General features: G+C 41.3%; 1 protein-coding gene across 1 annotated transcript in view; it reads right to left on the bottom strand.

Annotated features, from left to right (window-relative positions):
* The window catches only part of LRRIQ1 (leucine rich repeats and IQ motif containing 1), a 195,885-nt gene that overhangs the window by 168,727 nt on the left and 11,897 nt on the right, over window positions 1-15,261 (bottom strand). The window contains exons 5-7 of the mRNA XM_073651622.1: window positions 13,992-14,221; window positions 8,565-8,639; window positions 5,251-6,375 (exon numbers count right to left, since the gene is read on the bottom strand). Of these exons, the coding sequence (XP_073507723.1) occupies window positions 5,251-6,375; window positions 8,565-8,639; window positions 13,992-14,221 (1,430 nt within the window). The remainder of the gene's footprint in view (window positions 1-5,250; window positions 6,376-8,564; window positions 8,640-13,991; window positions 14,222-15,261) is intronic.

Genomic DNA, 15,261 nt, shown 5'->3' with positions numbered 1-15,261 from the left:
TGTAGAATATTGATTTTTCTCCTCCTTTAAGAAACCTTACATTTGGCCTGCCTTGGGCTGTAAAGCAACTGGCTCCAGCAGGAGCCCTCACCCACTGCTCCGTCGGACACACAGAAGCAGATTATGCTTAGGGGCAGGGCAAAGCATCTCACCCACTTTGTCCCAACAGAAAATGTGGGGAATCACAAAGAAATAAGCATCTCTGTTCTTTGCAAGATTTCAACTCGCAGAGGAATGCAGAAAATATGTTCACTTATTTACTGATTTATTTTTACATTTCAAATTCGTTTCCAAAATAAAAAAGGAACCGGATCTTAAATTAAACAATCTGCAAATAGTGAGAATACAGGTGAGAAAATTAAAAAGTTCACGTGTCCGTATGACAACAATGAATTGAAATAGCACACATGCAGGAAGTTATGTTGTATGGACAAAGGTTCAGAAGTACACCATACAACCATCCCATATCTAGCAGAACATTCCCAGATTTGGGAAGCTGTCCCACTGTCCCAGGATCTTCTCGGTATAGTGGGGAAAATAAGTATTTGCTACACTGCCGATTTTGCAAGTTTTCCCACCTACAAAGTTTGCACACAATGCAGCAGGGATTTTGGTCCACTGCTCCATATAAATCTTCTACAGATCTTTCAGGCTTCGGGGCTGTCGCTGGGCAACATTGAGTTTCAGCTCCCTCCAAAGATTTTCTATTAGGTTCAGGTCTGGAGACTGGCTAGGCCACTCAGGACCTTGAAATGCTTCTTACGGAGCTACTCCTTAGTTGCCCTGGCTGTGTGTTTCGGGTCATTGTCATGCCAGAAGACCCATCCATGACCCATCTTCAATGGTCTTACTGAGGGAAGGAGGTTGTTGGCCAAAATCTTGTGATACATGACCCCATCCATCCTCCCTTCAATACAGTGCAGTCATCCTGTCCCCTTTGCAGAAAAACACCCCCAAAGTATGATGTTTCCCCCACCATGCTTCAAAGTTGAGATGGTGTTCTTGGGGCTGTACTCCTCTTCTTCCTCCAAACACGGAGGGTGGAGTTGATACCAAAAAGTTCTATATTGGTGTCATTTGACCACATAACCTTCTTCCATGCCTCCTCTGGATCATCCAGATGGTCGTTGGCAAACTTCAAACGGGCATGGACATGTGCTTGCATGATCAGGGGGACCTTGCGTGCCCTGCAGGATTTTAATCCATGACGGTGTAGTGTGATACTAACGATAAAGTTTGAGACTGTGGTCTCAGCTCTCTTCAGGTCATTGACTGTAGTTCTAGGCAGATTCCTCACCTTTCTCAGAATCATACTTACCCCACGAGATGAGATCTTGCATGGAGCTCCAGACTGAGGAAGACTGACAGTCATCTTGTGTTTCTACCATTTTCTAATAATTGCTCCAACAGTTGTTGCCTTCTCAACAAGCTGCTTGCCTATTGTCCTGTAACCAATCCCAGCCTTGTGCAGGTCTACAATTTTGTCCCTGATGTCCGTAGACAGTTCTTTGGTTTTGACCATGGTGGAGAGGTTGGAGTGTGATTGACTGAGTGTGTGGATAGGTGTCTTTTATACAGGTAACAAGTTCAAACAGGTGCAAATACTAACAGGACTGTGAGAGCCAAAATTCATGCTGGTTGGTAGGTGACCAAATACTTATTTCATGCAATAAAATGCAATTAAATTATTTAAAAATCATACAATCTGTTTTTCTGGATTTTTTAAGATTCTGTCTCTCACAGTTGAAGTGTACCCATGATAAAAATTACAGACCTCTCCATTCTTTGTAGGTGGGAAAACTTACAAAATCGGCAGTGTATCAAATATTTATTTTCCCCACTGTCTGTCCCAACTGTATCTGTGTTTTATAGACAGCTTGAGATGATTAAGTCTTGGTACAGCAATGACATCACTATATCGCGTCTCCTGCATCAAGTCACACAAAGTACAGGCTGGAGCAGCTGCGAGTGGTGACATCAGTAAGGTCACCACAGTTCACAGGCCGGCTCACACAGAGCTTACCATGAGAACCACCGCCTGTGACCTGCGGTAAATTTAATTATGTCACTGCAGCTGCGTTTTCAAGCTACTCTCAGTGTGTTTCGGCTGCCGTTGCGAGCAGTCACGTTACTGGTGTCACCGCTTACCACAGCATCCGGATGTAGCAGAGTCGGGGATCGTTTTGGGACCTCCTTATTATGGGTTTACGACGGACAGGTGAGGATTAGTTATATTTTTATGGCATTAAATGGGTAAAAGGGTAATTGTCGGAGAGTGATTTTTACAATTAAAGGACTTTTCTCTGAGTGTGTTTATTACTTTTGACTACAGGGTTAGTAATGGGGGTGTCTGACAGACACCTCTCCATTACTAACCCCTGGGCTTGATGTCAGCAGATATAAAACAGCTGACATCAACCCCAAAACCATTACTCCACTTGCCAACACACCAGGGCAAGTGGGAAGAGCCAAGGCTAAGCATCAGAATTAGTGCATCTAATGGATGCGCCATGTCTGGGGCGGCTGAGGGCTGGTGTTATTAGTTTTGGATGGGGCCAATATCCATGACCCCTTCCCAGCCTATTAAGATCAGCCCGCAGCTGTCTGTTTAGCTTTTGCTGGTTATTAAAAATAGGGGGGACCCCACATTTTTTTTCTGGGGTCCCCTTTTTAATAACCAGTAAAGGCTAAGCGGACAGCTGTGAGTTGTTATTAATAAGCTGAGAACCTTTTGGGATATTGGCCCCTTCCCTGAATAATAACACCAGCCTCCACCTGTCAGCTTTTCCTCAGCTGGTTAGTAAAATTAACGGGGTCCCCATGCAATTTTTCTTATTTACTTATTTATATTTAAGGTGTGCTATTCCCAGACGGCGGTGCCGACTACAACTGTCATCAGCGTCGCCTGGTCTCACTGATCTCAGGGAGACCAGGTGAGGATGATAGTTGTAGTCAGCAACCGGCAGCTGGGAAGAGCGCTAACTGTACGGCTTTCCCCAGCTGCCGGAGAATTTCATTGGGGTACGTGTTACATAGATGTCGCATGGATGTCATCCTTGTGTCATCAGTGTGCGGCACGCATTTCCTCTGTGGTGCTGACAATGGGTGTGCGTGTGTCCGTATTTGCGGTCCTTAAAAAACGGACCGCATACAGACATAAAAAATGGACGTGTGAAGAAGGCCTAAGAGAAACATATGTGAATGCATAAGGAGTACTGTGGGGGCATAATAATGTGTGTGGGGATCTCTATACTTTGTAAAGGGGATAACGTATGGGAGCACTCTAGAGGTGTCAACTCTGTAGGTGGCATTAGTGTTTTTGTGTGTGGGGGGGGACACAGTGGGGACATCATACTGTGTGCAGGGGAATTATGGCGTGTCTTTCTGCATAGCAAGGCATCATACTGTGTTGTGGCCATGAAAGGGGCAACTTAGCATATGGGAACACTAGGATGTTTTACTAAGGGCACTATTTCTATGTAAGCGTACAGAAAAACCTGTCTGTGGTTAAGGGGGCGGCTCAGTGTAAAAAAAAAATTGCCATAGGTCCCTCTTTTCTACAAAGCTGATAATTTGGTACAGGAATAGAAGTATTAATTTTTTTCATCTAAAGATGCCAAAATATAGATGTTTTGGGAGTTTGCCTTCAAATGCAGTCATTCAGCTAGCAGGTCTGCGTCCTGGCTAGATCATAAAGCTAGATCATAAAGCAATAGATACTTATGTAATCACACCTGTCACCTTGTTATGGAGCAAAACAGATTTTCATTTCACTGCAGCAAGCCACCTATCACTGTAAGGGCACAGTGCACAGAACTGGAAACAATTTTGCAGATTCATTTGAACACGAGCTAAAGTGCCAATTGGTGCTTTTACAATGTGTCTCCATATCTGTTTTTAATACAATATGTAGCTAAATTATATGCACTTAGGATATTACTTGCTACAAAACCACAAAACTTTCAATTTCCTGTGCTTTCTATTTGGTAGAACAAAGCATGAAAACATGTCCTGGACAACACAGCCTCTAATTATTTTCAGGCTAAAATCAGTAAACATTTACTATTTCATCTAAGTAAATACACAGTGTAATAAATACAGTGCAGTCAGAGTAAATGGTCGGCCAGGAAGAGTGAAAACACTATGAGCACGTCATAACTGTATGAATGTGTCATCGCACAGAGGAAGGCCACCACCAGAGGATCGGAAGTGCTGCCACTTCTGCTCCACAAAAGCAGGTCACAAGAAAACAGAAATCACAAGGAGTAGTTCATACCTGAAAGCCTTTTTCATAAGAATGCTTGTTCCTGATCACCACCCAAATACAGATACTACCGATCAGCCATCGAACTAGCAAAGGGCTCATTTATCAGATGCGAGTCCTACAGTCATTGCTGTAGGAAGCAGATCTTTGGGTGTAAAAAGGTAGACAGTATGCAAACTATATGGGGACTGAAAATTCCTATTATTGATAAGTTGATCCCATAAGCCTATGTAAAAATATCTAAACGAGTGTCGATCGAATTATTATATTGTTGATCATTATAGGTTAAATCTGTCCGTGTAAACTCAGCTTAAAAGGATTGTAAGACGTTTTTGTGTAGTCCTCTATTTGTAGGACAGGGGATAACTTACTGACTGTTGGTGGTCCTACTGCTGCAGCGAAAAGAAAAAGGGTCCCATCTGCATGGAGTGGAAGTTGGGCATGTGCACCTCCAATACATTCTATGGATCTGCTGAAGATAGCTGCGTACAGGGCTGTAAAATTGTACACATTTTAGCTACTATCCCTATATATTCTAAGAGGTTCTTCACCAGCCGCAGTGTATAATATGCAGTTCTGTGTGGAATACTTTCATAATTTAGATGCTGCAGATCATTTCCTTTTTAACTGGGTTAAGGGAAGTTTCATACTAGTTAATATTTTTTTCTTAGGTCCAGGTTCAGGGGAATATTAGCCACAGATCTGTATTCTGCTGAGGACCCACAGTAGATTTACAGAAACTATGACTTGTAAAAGTGACAGCATAGTGGATGCACAACATAATATAGGCTTGGAGAAGTGCCACGCTTGGCATATGTGACATAGGATGACTTGTGGGGAGCTGATCAAACAAATTTGAAAACTTTGGGTCATCAGATTAAAGAATATAATCAACCAGCCATTTGACATTATAATAACCGCTATCACCACAAGGATACCTAGAAAAACATGAGTATATTCATTGCCAAGTGAAGAGTTGACGCTACCTGTTCCAAGTGCTGGCATTGAGTGCTGTGCAGAATAAGGGCTTCCTTCAGTGGAGGTAGCTGTTTGGCCGCAGAGCTTTTCCTTGGTCTTGCTTTCTTAATCACAAACTTTTGGTTATCTCTCAAAATCTTGGACCAAGGTTTGCAGGATTTCATCCATGCTAGTCTCTTCACCTCAGCTTGATCAGACAGAACCCCATCATTTAGGGCTTCAGAAATAGGTGAACTTTCCTCTTTTGAGCTTCCTGAAATCAGGCTTTTGTCTTGTTCTTCTAAGAGGACTGTGGCAGGCATTGTACTTGGATAGTGTTCCTTAGTGAAAGGAATGGACATACCAGTCCTTTTCCTTTCTATATTCTGCTGTACATCCTTGGAATTTTTATTGTGTGCTAATAGTGAACTATCAGTGTCTAATTCCAATTTCCTGTTGACATTTCCAGGCTCCATATTAGATAGTCTTACAACAATAGTATTTATTTCACTGTTAGTCCCTTTCATTCTGACATCTATTTCTTGTTGGATCTTGCTGTGCTTTTCTTGATGGTCTTCCTCTTCAGACCTCATTACAACTTTCTCAGCCCTCTTTAGGGTGAGATTCAGTTCTTCCTTAGGTTGACCTTCTTCAGCATGGCTCCGATTCTTTGAAGAAGATGTGGGACTGTTCGTTTCTGGTTTCCTTTTTTCTTCCAGTTTTATTACTTTAGCTTTCTCCAGTCTAATTTTTTCTTCATTTTTCTTCTTCTCATATTCTCGCTGCCTCATTTCCTGTTGCAAAAACTCTTTCCTTTTGGCTTCTTCCGTTTTCCTTCTTGCAATTTCCTCATTTTGTTTCTTTACTTCATCTTTACGTCTTTTCTCCTCAAGTTTCATCTTGATTTTCTCCTCTAGCTCTTTCTTTTCCATTTCCATTTTGTGCTGTAGTTCTTCCTTTCTTTTCCTTTCCTCTTTTTTCTGCATTAATATAGGGGCGTACATTTTGTATACCCGGTGTGCTCTGAATACTGCCTGAATTTTAACAGCAGATATAGATTGCAGTTCTTCCAAATGCCTTTTGGCCTCGGCCTTTTGTTCTTCAAAGGCTTTTCTTTCAATGATCAAATCGGCTTCAATTTTGTTAATTCGATTCTAAAAGAAATAAATGTACCAAATATAAATAAATCCAGTTCAATAAGCAACACAAAAATATTGCAGATGTCCTTAAGCATAACCAGCATTTACTTGCACTGTATACATAGTAGAAGACGTCACTACTATTATGTTTATAGTAGAGCACTTAGATCAATGTGTAGATGTGTACAAACAAAAGACAAATGGACACAACACATGCAAATGATCTGTCTATGTGTAGGGACATTAGTTCCATGTCTTCAGACACAGGAGAACTGAATATTAATTTTAGATATAGCACTGGTTGCCCACTATAAACATGACCTGCTGCCATGTACAGATGCTATCCTGGCTGGAGATTATTAAAGGGAATCTATCACCAGGTTTTTGCTTCTTAATCTGAGAACAGCATAAAACAGGGGCAAGGACCCCAATTCCAGCACTTGGTCACTTATTGGGCTTCTTGCTGTACTTTTGATAAAATCACAGATTTCTCTATTGCAGCTCTGCTAGTCCTCTCACTCTCAATGAAGACATCCTACTAAGCAGTGATCGATATTTATGAGCGCCTCCTATTCCCACAACCCACCGTTGAGTGGGAGTTTCCCGCTTATGCACAGCGAGGCAGAACACTGTCCATCAATAGCCCAAATAGGGCTAGCTAGCGCTCATCATTGACAGAGGCTCACCACAGAGGATTACAGTGAAGAAGCTCATCGTTGACAAGACCAGAAGAGCTGCAGCAGATAAAATATTTAATCAAAACTACAGAAGCCCAATAAATGACCCAGGGTTAGAATCAGTTTTTTTGCCCCTACATTATGCTACTCTTTGATGGGACAGCATAAACCTAGTGACAGATTCTCTTTAAGCTGCACCCATTGAAATCACTAAGCAGTGTTACAGCTCACAGGCTGCTTCTGCTGTACATTATTATTAAGACATCAAGAGTTATCTGAAGCATAAACCCCATTTAACCAATGAAACTATATTTCTTGCTCAAATATTTTAACTTGAAGGTTCACCTTCAAATATAACCTAGGAGATGTCAATGATGGGCTGACATGATCAGACATAATGCTTTCTCTGCCCCCCATAAAAAGCCCATCGCATCAAGTAGTAGTGCACAACTCCAGCTGCAGTCTCAAAACCTGTGCGATATGTGAGGTCACTTTACCAGGCCAGAGGAGGCGCTCCAATCTTACATTTCTTGGTTATCACTACTGATTAAGTTTCCTAGCTTTTTCCTGTTTGCATTTTCTGTGATACCCTGGGTTTGAGCAGATTTACATCACTTTGCTTGACCTGAATCTAAATATTGGTGTACTAAGGAAGCTGGGCAGCAGACAAGGCAGGACCCAATACTAATCAACTTCACAGAAGTCTTGGTTAATTGCAGTCTCTGAAGTGACTAGTGATGAGCAAACGTGCTTGGATAAGGGGTTAATCGGGCATACTAGGTTTCGAGTACCTGCGTCTGCATGATTTGCGGCTGTTAGACAGCCTCAACAGATGAGAGGATTCCCTAACAAACAGGCAATCCCTGCATGTTTTGAGGCTGTCTAATAGCCGCAAATCATGCAGACAAAGGGACTCAAACATAATATACCAGCACACCGAAGACACTCAGATAACAGATAAACCCCCGAGCATGCTCCTTTAACCCCTTTTCCGAGCACGTTCGCTTATCACTAGAAGTGACCTAATAAAAAGTCACTGCCATTGTATCAGGTATTATTCTTGTGCATTGCTAAAATGGGCTATTAGACAAAAAAGAGTGTATCAATAATTGGTGAAAACTAGGGTTGAGCGAGTATGTTCTGTCCGAGTATGCTCGGGCCGAGCTCCGAGTATTTACAGCTGCTTGGTGATAAGGTTAAATCGCTCCCGCGTGCATGATTTGCAACTGTTTGACAGCTTTGACATTCCTCCCATGTAATAAAGCTGCCAAACAGTTGCAAATCATGCACACGGGAGTGATTCAACCATATCACCGAGCAGCTGTAAATACTCGGAGCTTGGCCCAAGCATACTCGGCGAAAGGGTTAATAGAACATACTCGCTCAACACTAGTGAAAACAATTAGAGACAAGTTCTACTAATGTTTCACCCCATCAAGCACAGGAAATATCATTCTCAGTATCATAGAAATAATTGGTAACATTTGCATTTACCCTTTTTTTTTTTGTCCTGCTAAAATGATTTACCTGGTAATTTTTCAAATCTTCTTCAAGTGCTTCATTGTTTCTCTTCAGATCTGATTCAAGTTGCTCTTGTTGCTCCTTCAAAAGAAATTATACAAAAGGCAGATTATTTTTCATTTATTTTATAATATCACAGAAAGCAACCATCACCAATTGTAAATATACTGGAAAGCCCGACCCTGCCAACCTCAAGTTTATTAGACGTTCAGGTAACCCAAGCTTGGAAGATATCAGAGAAAAAAAATTATAATAAATTTCAACATGCCAATTCCTTTGTTTTCATTGGAGAAAAAAATGCCACCCGAGGTGACAGCAACTTCCTCCCTTCTCTCTAATGAGAACACAAGCTCTGAAAATGCATTGTCAAGTTTAGAGTCTAGGGCTTTAAGCATCTGTGTCAAGTAGCTCCAATTTGGGCTTAAAAAGAGTATTAATAGGGAGATTATTTTAACCACTTAATGACCACCAAGACGTCTATTTACTGACCTGTGATATAGGAGAACAGCCTCTCCCGAAGGATGAAAATGCAGCAACTATCAGCTAAACACTATAGCTGACACCTTTGTGCATCAGCCACAATCGGTGTTGGCAGCGACCATGGCCACTTAACTCCCTTGTCAATAGTGACAGTGGCATCTAAATGGTTCACAGAGCATAGCAGCTCCCTCTTTAACCCTGTCGGCATCCCGAGATTCCAATCGCGTGGTCCTGATGGTTGCCATTGCAATATAAGTCTAAGTAATGGCCTTAGAGTTTGCTAAATGGAAATCGCTAACATTTTTACATTTAGGTCAAATTTCGGATATTTTCATGAATAAACACAAAACATATCAACCTATATTTACCATGAACATAAAGTATAACATGTCATGAAAAAATAATCTGAAAATCACTGAAATATATGGAATCACTCTAGACTTATTATCACATAAAGTGACACGTCACATTTAAAAAGGGGGGCTTGTGAAGCCATTTATTGTCAAATTACTGCGTTTTCTCTTTTTAAATCTTAATGACAACAAAAAACATCCAAATGACCCTGATCAAAACTTCACATATCCTGGTGATTTTGGCCTGATAACATTCACAGAATTTGACACAAATGGGTTTGAATGGCTACTAAAGGAAACATCCTCACCTATGACCTGTTTGCTTGCAATCAGTGTGTGTGCATAAAAGCTGAGTGAGTTTCCGGGATCCAGACAGACTCTTGCATCTTTCATCCAGCCACTGACGTTTCTGGATTGTGAGTCATGGGGAAAGCAAAAGAATTGTCAACGGATCTATGGGAAAAAGTAGTTGAACTGTATAACACAGGAAAGGGATACAAAAAAATATCCAAGGAATTGATAATGCCAGTCAGCAGCATTCAAATTGTGATTAACAAATAGAAAATCAGGGGCTCTGTAAAAACCAAACCACAGTCAGGTAGACCAACAAATATTTTGGCCACAACTGCCAGGAAAATTGTCCGGGATGCAAAGAAAAACCCACAAATAACATCAGCTGAAATTCAGGACTCTCTGAAAACTAGCGGTGTGGCTGTTTCAAGATGCACAATAAGGAGGCACTTGAAGAAAAATGGGCTGCATGGTCGAGTAGTCAGAAGAAAGTCATTACTGCACAAATGTCACAAAGTATCTCACCTACAATACGCCAAACAGCACAGAGACAAGACTCAAAACTTCTGGAACAAGGTAATTTGGAGTGAATACATCAAAATTGAACTTTTTGGCCACAACCATAAACGTAACATTTGGAGAGAGGTCAACAAGGCCTTTGATGAAAGGAACACCATTCCTACAGTAAAGCACGGAGGTGGATCGCTGATGTTTTAGGGATGTGTGAGCTACAAAGGGCCAGGAAACTTGGTAAAAGTTGAAGGAAAGATGAATGCAGAATGTTATCAGCAAATACTGGAGGCAAATTTGCACTCATCAGCCCAGAAGCTGCGCATGGGACGTACTTAGACATTCCAACATGACAACGATCCAAAACACAAGGCCAAGTCGACCTGTCATTGGCTACAGCAGAACAAAGTGAAGGTTCCAGAGTGGCCATCTCAGTCTACTGACCTCAATATCATTGAGCCACTCTGGGGAGATCTCAAGAATGCAGTTCATGCTAGACAGCCCAGGAATTTACAGGAACTGGAAGCTTTTTGCCAAGAAGAATTGGCAGCTTTACCATTTGAGAAAATAAAGAACCTCATCCACAACTACCACAAAAGACTTCAAGCTGTCAGTGATGTTAGAGGGGGCAACACACGGTATTAAGAACTGGGGTATGTGAACTTTTGATCAGGGGTCATTTGGATGTTTTGGTTGTCATTAAGATTTAAAAAGAGAAAACACAGTAGTTTGACAATAAATGGCTTCACCCAACCAATAACCATGAGTGGAGAAAAAGTTTTTTTGTTATCATTCATATTCTCTGAAATAAGGCCAAGAAAGGAAAAATTCTACCAGGGTATGTAAACTTTTGAGCGCAACTGTATAAAGTTTGGCTGGGCTTTCAGCACAGATCACTGGTCTTCTGAGGCTGCAATCTGTGACTGGGTTCTGCGGCTAGGTAAACAGGTCTGATAAGAAACAAGAGTTTGTAGTGCCTGCAAAGAAAACTTGGCATTCATTCATAAAGTGCCCTTCCTTCCACTACACACAGAACAACACAGAAACATGGAGGGTAAGCCTAAAACTAACACAAGAACACCATGTTCATACAGCTATATGAAAAAGTTTGGGCACCCCTATTAATCTTAAGCTTAATGTTTTATAAAAATTGGTGTTTTGCAACAGCTATTTCAGTTTGATATATGTAATAACTGTTGGACACAGTAATGTTTCTGCCTTGAAATGAGGTTTATTGTACTAACAGAAAATGTGCAATCTGCAATCAAACAAAATTTGACAGGTTCATAAGTATGGGCACCCTTATCATTTTCTTGTTTTAAATACTCCTACCTACTTTTTACTGACTTACTAAAGCACTTTTTTTGGTTTTGTAACCTCATTGAGCTTTGAACTTCATAGCCAGGTGTATGCAATCATGAGAAAAGCTACTTAAAGTGGCCACTTGCAAGTTGTTCTCCTGTTTGAATCTCCTCTGAAGAGTGGCATCATGGGCTCCTCAAAACAACTGTCAAATGATCTGAAAACAAAGATTATTCAACATAGTTGTTCAGGGGAAGGATACAAAAAGCTGTCTCAGAGATTTAACCTGTCAGTTTCCACTGTGAGGAACATAGTAAGGAAATGGAAGAACACAGGGACAGTTCTTGTTAAGGCCAGAAGTGACATGCCAAGAAAAACATCAGAAAGGCAGAGAAGAAGAATGGTGAGATCAGTCAAGGACAATCCTCAGACCACCTCCAGAGAGCTGCAGCATCAACTTGCTGCAGATGGTGTCACTGTGCATCGGTCAACTATACAACGCACTTTGCACAAGGAGATGCTGTATGGGAGACTGATGCGAAAGAAGCCGTTTCTGCAAGCACGCCACAAACAGAGTCGGCTGAGGTATGCCAAAGCACATTTGGAGAAGCCAATTTCTTTTTGGAAGAAGGTCCTGTGGACTGATGAAACCAAGATTGAGCTGTTTGGTCATACAAAAAGGCGTTATGCATGGCGGCAAAAAAACACAGCATTCCAAGAAAAACACTTGCTACCCACAGTAAAATTTGGTGGAGGTTCCATCATGCTTTGGGGCTGTGTGGCCAATGCCGGCACCAGGAATCTTGCTAAAGTTGAGGGACGCATGGATTCCACTCAGTATCAGCAGATTCTTGACAATAATGTTCAAGAATCAGTGACAAAGTTGAAGTTACGCAGGAGATGGATCTTTCAGCAAGACAATGATCCAAAACACCGCTCCAAATCTACTCAGGCATTCATGCAGAGGAACGATTACAATGTTCTGGAATGGCCATCCCAGTCCCCAGACCTGAATATCATTGAACATCTGTGGGATCATTTGAAGAGGGCTGTCCATGCTCGGCGACCATCAAACTTAACTGAACTGGAATTATTTTGTAAAGAGGAATGGTTAAAAATATCTTCATCCAGGATCCAGGAAATCATTAAAAGCTCCAGGAAGTGACTAGAGGCTGTTATTTTTGCAAAAGGAGGATCTACTAAATATTAATGTCACTTTTCTGGTGAGGTGCCCATACTTATGCACCTGTCAAATTTTGTTTGAATGCAGATTGCACATTTTCTGTTAGTACAATAAACCTCACTTCAAGGCAGAAACATTACTGTGTCCAACAGTTATTACAAATATCAAAGTGAAATAGCTGTTGCAAAAACACCAATTTTTATAAAACAATAAGCTTAAGATTAATAGGGATGCCCAAACTTTTTCATATAACTGTAGACTGCTGGTAGTATAAAGTTATAAATGCAGTATTCCAGGAGTGGGGTGGTGGGGGGTTGATGTGCTCTTGATGACTGACAGTTCAGACCATTAGCATTACTGAGCTGCAGGTCTGAACTGTACAGTGTCTGATGCTGGTGCTGCCAGCACAAGCTACTATGTATCTGCAGCATGGGAGGAGCGCAGGGGGAATCGTGCATGCTGCGATCTGTTTCCTCGGACCAAGGAAAATAATCAGATATGTGGGCAGCCCCACAGAATAACTTGGGTGCGAGTACTATCCGATTTAAAAAGTTGAGTGGAAGAACTCACGGGTTCTGTTTAGAATTTACATGAAAATAATAAATGAATGAATAGAAATTTTTATAGAAATGTATCCCCATGTTATATCAGCTATAAAGGAGCTGTATATCTATAGTCTTTAGAAAACCATTTTCATATACAACATTAGGAAAGTTAATAGAGGTGTCCTTATTTCATCTTCACCTCTTGCCTAGAGTAGAGAGTGGCTGCAAAGAGTACTACTTACTCCAAAAATCTGTCCAGTCTTGTCCTCAATTACACAGGCAACCGATTATATGAATGGACACGGTATAATTCTTATTTTCCCCTATGTGAAGTGCTATTTAGCTTCTCATCCCCTTCACTCAATATAGAACATTACACACTATTAGGATTCGGCAATTTTCACTGCTCACCAAAAATTCCGCAGTCCCCTTTAGGGACTCGTGCACACTTAGATGAACACAGCTATCCAAGGTGTAAGCTACCAGGTTTTCCCAAAGGTTACAGCTGATCACAGGGGGTCCCAGCAGGGAACGCTTTGTGGTTGTCTTATTGTCAAGGGACCTTCCTACCAAGTAAGGATTATATCAGGGGTTTTCATCAAAGCATACAACACAGCTCTACATAACAGGTAAATACATTTCATAGTCAAATAAAGAATTACACAACATTATTCAAATACAAGGGATCTCTCTACGGCAGTATACAGTGTGTTCTCTGTAAGACTTGAGGCCATTTCCTGAGCATTCACACCAGCTTCTTCTGACTCACTTGCTGAAGGTTATTAAGCCTTAACAGCTCTTTCTCAAACTCCTTCTTCCAATGTTCTCGCTTTTCATCTTGTTCTTTGATTTCTTTCTCTAGGACGGCTTTGTGAACACTGACTGCCGCTCTATTCACTTCTTTATGCTTCTCTTGCTCTTTTTCCCAGTGCTGCAGTTTCTGTCTACAGCTTTCTTCAACCTCAATGTAACAAAGGTTTATAACCTCATCAGTGCCATCTGCAATGAAACACAAAAGGGACAGGTCAACTCCCTCAACCATCTCCGCTATAAACTACATCCCACCACCAGCAACTAAAATATACAAGAGAAGCTAAATCTGAACATACAGGTACACACCCTGCTTACAGATCATACACCAGCTCTTGTGAAAATTGCTCACTAAAATGAGAGCTTTTTATGTGCAAACATATTGAAGGGGGTTGCATTAGAGTGAGGAATAGTTTTTAAAACAGTCCCCTGTTTTAGTCCCAAACCGCCATCATAACATTAAATATGCCTATTGCAGTATCCCAATGAACTTCTTCATATGCCACAGCCACAAAACATTTTACACTTTTAAAAATAAACTTTGAATGTGCCGCTCACCTAATGGAAATGAGCCAAGACTAGTTTGGCAAGGCGTCATTTCCTCCATACTAGTCCTTCTCCAGATCATCTTATCACATCATCCTGGGCATGACTGATGTCCTCAAAGGAATCCATGTCATGAAAATCTTGTGTGTGACATCTTGTCTGTCTGTACATGTGTAGTTCAATGATGAAGACAGAGAGGATACAGCCAGCTTCACTGTACATATCCAAAGGCAGGCACAACGTATTCACATAATGACATGGACTGCATGGAGGACATCAACATGACCCATAGCAATGTCAGCCATCGTCCTGCTCGCTGCTCTACATGACTGCAGGCTGAGACCAAATTCCTGATGGCCTGAAACATTCACATTGGCCACCTTTTAGATATTTGGAAGATCTTGAATGTCATATGCTGACCTTCCAATAAAGCCACCATCTTTCACTACTTCCTAACCTACTGTCATGGTTCTCTGTACTCTATCAATAAAGCCAAGGGGGCGCGATTAAAATAATTAGTGTGGGGATATCGACGTCCCGCCAGACTAGTCGTGGCTCATCTCTATATGGCCAGTGGTGCATTCAAAGAAGTTTTAAACTTTTTAAAGTGAGAAACGTTCAAGACAGATACCACAAGATATAGGTATTTAACATTAAGATGGTTGTTTTGGAAGACTAGGGGA

The sequence above is a fragment of the Phyllobates terribilis genome, unplaced genomic scaffold (genome assembly GCF_046119375.1).
Source record: "Phyllobates terribilis strain yellow unplaced genomic scaffold, ASM4611937v1 Scaffold_11__3_contigs__length_659146591, whole genome shotgun sequence".
Taxonomy (NCBI): Eukaryota; Metazoa; Chordata; class Amphibia; order Anura; family Dendrobatidae; genus Phyllobates; species Phyllobates terribilis.
This window is presented reverse-complemented; position numbering and strand designations above follow the sequence as displayed.